Source organism: Fragaria vesca, linkage group LG5 (genome assembly GCF_000184155.1).
Source record: "Fragaria vesca subsp. vesca linkage group LG5, FraVesHawaii_1.0, whole genome shotgun sequence".
Lineage (NCBI taxonomy): Eukaryota > Viridiplantae > Streptophyta > Magnoliopsida > Rosales > Rosaceae > Fragaria > Fragaria vesca.
In genome coordinates, this window is record NC_020495.1 from 4,422,873 (window position 1) to 4,428,410 (window position 5,538).

General features: G+C 40.4%; 1 protein-coding gene across 1 annotated transcript; it reads right to left on the reverse strand.

Moving 5' to 3' along the window:
- Positions 1 to 3,293: 3,293 nt before the first annotated feature.
- On the reverse strand, positions 3,294 to 5,110 carry LOC101293199 (3-ketoacyl-CoA synthase 6-like). The gene has a single exon (XM_004299034.1). The coding sequence runs from the start codon at positions 5,045 to 5,047 to the stop codon at positions 3,551 to 3,553; it is 1,497 nt and encodes a 498-aa protein (XP_004299082.1). The 5' UTR covers positions 5,048 to 5,110; the 3' UTR covers positions 3,294 to 3,550.
- Between the last annotated feature and the right edge of the window lie 428 nt (positions 5,111 to 5,538).

Consider the following 5,538-nt stretch of genomic DNA (forward strand, 5'->3'; position numbering starts at 1 on the left):
CAGAAGTGATCTACATATTAGGACCTAAAAACTGAACGGTTAAGATTGAAAAATGTGATTGAAAAGTAGGTCTAATGCTTGATCCCTCATATATGTAAAAAAAAAGGAATCCCTTAGTAGAAGGGTCCTGTATATATATATATATATAAACGAGACATTAAAAATCATCTTCGTTGACCAAAAAAATTAAAATTAAAAATCATCTTCATATTTTCGGACGTTGTTGCGTATTTTCAATGTTAAATTTGTCGATCCTCAAAATCTCAATGTTAAATGTTTAATTGTAGGGAGTGAAGACGTACTTGCATATCAATGTTGGAGAGGAAAGATCCCACATCAGAAAATGGATAAATAAAATACAACTTATAAGTGGATGGATCACACTTAATTATACCGAGACCTTTTGTGATTAAAACCCAACACCTTAAAGGTGGTTAAGTTGGGACAGTATCGGTACAATGTGATCCACCGGCCACGCTTGTCCCTGTTCTAGTATCAAAAGTTGGGATGAAGATCATCTTATCGAATCAATGATTTGTCAAGAGAGATTGTGAATTTGACCTCAGCTATCAGATTAATAGGAAACATATCATGAGGAGTTCATTTACAGCTAGAAGGGAGTAGTGATCGAATCCGGTCCAATTTCAATTGCTCCCACGAGAAGTAGGGACTCCATTCCAACGTACTCATCGATCTGCTCCCAAATCCATTAGCCGCCATCATTGTTGATTCGTCCAACCAGACAAATGACTTAAGCGTCTAGCAGATAGGTAGATGAATATATAGTTTTGGAGATTTAAAACTTTGTATATGTTTACTATATAAACTCCAATCGTGTTCATTGATTAAGCTTCAATTCAGTGAGTTTGGGAATATCCATGAATATATATCAACATGGAATGCACGTATATATACGTACTGTAGTTTGGAGCAACAACAACAAAAGAACATTTCTTTTACTTTTCCTTATCTACTGTAAAACTAAGATATGAACACAGTTACCTCGATGAGAAGGAACGTATATATGTCAAACCGAGGAGAAGATATCTAGTTTTATATCTATCTGGGGTAATTCATAAATTAATTTGATCTGTAGCAAACTCTGCAATGAAATTGAAGTGCCCCTTTCACCAACTGATGATATATTCTGATTGCATTATATTTCCCTCGCCGATCGGATATGGTAAGGCCATATTGATTTATTGGCAGTCAATTTATAGGTGCAGCAATTTTCTTATTATCATTGGAGAAGCACAGAAACCCAGTCAGATGGATTATAGTTTCTATTTAGAGCTTCAATATATGGAAGTAAACTCGGAATATATGGATATATGGAGGTGTTATATGGATATATGGATTTTGACCATAATTTTTTTAAAGATTTTATCTTTTACTTCTCCATTTTAGAAAAATTTTAGGAAAGTTGTTGGAGATCCTTTTACTGGCAACGTCTACTGCAACAAGAAAATAATTGAAACGTTTTGTATTAATGAGAAGTGTCCACAAAATTTAATTTATTCCAGCTTATATAAAGGTATTGGACCATTGATCTAGCTATCAACTTTATAGTTTTGAACCTTTCATTCAATTGGGCACAGAAGGAAATTGAAGAAAGGAGCATATATAGCAGCTGCAGACTCTATATATATATATATAAATGCATGGATGGCACAAGAATTAATATGAATGTGATCCATCCCTCTCATATACTCAAACGTGTCACCCAGGAATTTGATAGAAATATATGGATCATGTACGTATAGATATGCTCAATGTAATAATTCCTATATACACAAGAGGACAACCTAATGCCTCAGATGAGATATCTCAGTTAACTATTTGTAATTACCTGCAGTTTACGGAATGGGTTTCTGGGTTTTACCCTGCATATGAAAGAGGTCTTAGTTTGGAAGTTAAGTTCTGCAGATTTTCTGGGTTTAAATAGACGTGAAACTAAAATGGAGGCTACAGTTGTGCATGTTTCTGGAAGTTGGGACTTTCACGAGTCCGCAAGATATGGCAACAATCTTTGTGTTTGTACCCAAGTAGTAGAGATCAGATAGCAGCTCGATCTACTTTTATTGATTACTGTTTTTGATCCATGTAGATACCACTCATACCAGAAAGTTCAGGCTTATTAGGGCATTGATTGAGGATGCATGTAGTTAACTAAATCCAGAAATTAGGATTTTATGAATGAATGCCTCCATATTGTTGACAGATGGAAGTGGCCAGTGTGGTAGCCTACCCTACAATGCCCTAATTTAGGGTAGAGAAGCCATATCTATCTCTCTACGACTTCCATATCAAATCCAGAAGCTCCTTGTAATAGTTAAGAGTTGCTAGCTACTAGCGGTGCAACAAAAATGAATTCAATGCATCCATCCCTCTTTAGGGGGTACCCTTTGTCACTTTGGCATTGGTTCAAGCTGAAACAATTGTCTATCGTTTTTAATGGTGTACCTAATATAACTGAAGTGAGATGGTGCAGGTATATACGGGATTTTTGTTAAAATGACATACTAGTATATATGTTACATAATAACGCGAGCATGTTAAGCTTCTCATAATATATAGGTCACGCTCGACGGTCATTGAACGTAAATTTGAAGTCAAAATATCCATTTTAAGTTGAGTTGTAAATAACGCTCATTTGTGTCTACTACGTATATATTATATCAAAACTCGAAAGTTATGCAATGTAACTCGGTTTGGGACACTCAAAAATTTTGTTTTGGAGATTTGCCAATGATATATAATAGTTCTGTCTCTAATCCAGGGAGGGATATAACATTGTTCTTCTCTTCAAAGATACCTTCTAGTTTCTACAAGCGAGCTTAATGATTAGCACAACCACCATATATAAATACAATCGAGCTGTGCCATCTCCACCGGTGGCGCTGTCATCATTTATGTTTATACCGAAACAGACATTGGAGCACTGGCATGGTCATATCACAATCACAATATAGATAAAAACTGGGCAGAGATCGATCGAGTTTAATGCTGCTACAGTCGTCACTCTCCCTTTCTAACTAGTTCTATAATTGACCCTTCTATAATTACGTACCAAATTGCAAGCACAAGCCTAACTAGACGACCCAAATTCAATACACAACACAACAAAAGTGGGAAAACGAAATTTAAAGACACCGATCAAATCGATATGATGGAGCTAAGTTCACTACCATCAAATATAAAAATAAAAAAAAAAAAAAAAAAAAAAAACCAAAAGAAAAAAACTAACCATCAAATATACCTATTAAATTCTACATAATAATATATCGACCTAATGATCAATTGCAAACTTCCATAATAACTCGATCAACTGTGGTTTCCTTACATGGAATACAATGATTAATACATAAAAGAAGAGCACATTTTGAACTTCTATGCAACTTTGAAAGAGAGAGGGAAAAAAAAAAAAAAAAATACTGCAGACCATGAACGTAACGGTAAATGCAACTTTGTGATTTTAGCGGCAAATTGATAAAAGCTGAAACCAAAGAAAAGCCATCAACACCTGCACCGATGCAGTTCTTTGTGTTCTCTAGAGTTTGACGACATCAGGAATATGAACCGGGTACCTTTCAATGCAATCGGCCCACGGCGAATCATCATTTTCCGCCGTCTTGATCGTCCGGTTACACTTCCACACGGCGCTGTTGCACTTAAACCCGCTCCCAAACGCAATCTGCCAAACCCTATCTCCCTTCCTCATCCTCCCCTTGGCTTCAATGTACCCCAACTCATACCACAGCGAAGACGACGACGTATTTCCAAACCTGTGCAGCGTCATCCTCGACGCCTCGCAGTGCTCGGCAGAGAGCTGTAGATTCTTCTGAAGCTCATCGATGACGGCCCGACCCCCAGCGTGGATGCAGAAGTGCTCAAACGCCTGCTTGAAGTCTGGAATGTAAGGCTTCCACTTAGGGTTGACAAGCTTTCTTCCGATGAGGGTCAGCAGGAAAAGGAGCTGCTCCGACGCCGGAAGTACTAGAGGACCGATTGTGGTGATGTTGGACTTTAGAGCCTCGCCGGCGATAGCCATGAGATCTTTTTGGAGTGAGATTCCGACCTTGCCCTCCCTGTCCTCCTCCTCAAAGACGCAGCGGAAGGCCTTGTCGTCGGCTCCCTTGTGGGTCCGGACCACGTGGACCAACCTGTACTTGGCACGTCGGCTCTCGGATCTACGGTTAGATAAGAGTATGGCGGCCCCACCCATACGGAAGAGACAGTTGGGTAAAAGCATAGCCCTCTCTTTTCCTTGGTAATAGTTGGGAGTTATGATCTCCGTGCTGACCACCACAGCGTTTGAGTTGGGATGAACCTGAAGAAGATCACGTGCCAAGTCGATGGATATGAGACCGGCGCTGCACCCCATGCCGGACAAGTTGAAGCTCCGGATGTTACTTCGGAGCTTGTACTTGTTGATCACCATCGCCGACAAAGAAGGCGTCGGCGAGAACAGGCTGCAGTTGACGATGAGAATATCGATGTCTTTAGGTTTAAGCCCGGTTTTCTCAAATAGGGAGTCCATTGCGGAGAATATGACGAGCTCCGCCTCACCCCTTGCAGCCTCCATTGTTGGCTGCGGAGGGATGTAATGAATGGCTGGGGGAAGACAAGTCTCTTCCCCGAGACCAGAGCGCTCGAGGATCCTCATCTGGAACTCGACGCTCTTAGGATTGTTGCTGAGGATGAGGCGGGAGTGTTCCATGAATGTGGAGAAAGGGACGCGGCAGGTAACAGGGGGCTTGTAGCAAGCGTAGTCGACGAGGAAGATGCTCCGTGGCTTTGACATGAAGTAGACGGTGGCGATAAAGATGATGAGGAAAGAAGAGCAGAGGATTTGGACAAGATCCAAGTGAAGAGAGCTCCACAAGTTTAGAACCTCCCCCGGGCCGATGCGTATAACCTCGAGAAAAATCCCGGCCATTATGGGAACTAGAGCGAGGGTGAGGAAATGGTTCACGAGGTATTGGTAGCCGAGTTTGACATACTTGAGCTTGACGGAGTTGGAGAAGTCCGGCAAGATTGGAGGCATTGCGGTTGTGTATAGTTTGTTCGAAATGTGAATGAGAAAGATGAGGAGAATCAGAGATCGATGGCTAGGCCTGGGAATGGAGAATGGTGAGGAAGAAGGATATGATATTAGGTGTAAAGGGGGGGTGGATTTAAAGGCAACGGGACCGGGGAATTGAAGGTGGCAGATGGGAAGATTTAATGGAGGGACTTCACGTCATTCCAACGCTCACTTAACTTGCTATTAAATTTTTTCCACAACTCCCCCTTCCTTTTTAACATGTAACTCACTAAAATCTCCAGAATCATATCATCTCCCTTATGCGAAATAGCAAGAGCTAGCCAGCAGTGACAAATTTGGCTTTGATAGCAATCCTTGATTCTATTTTTGGTTGTTATCTATCCCTCTTTCGCACCCATTATATTTGACCTCATCAGTTCCCTACGAGCATGAATTGCATGTCGAACTTAGCTTATATAAATCCATGCATTTTTATATATTTTCCAAACCAA

Excerpts from the sequence above, each read along its gene's own strand:
- LOC101293199 (XM_004299034.1), bottom strand. The coding sequence starts at position 5,047 with ATGCCTCCAATCTTGCCGGACTTCTCCAACTCCGTCAAGCTCAAGTAT.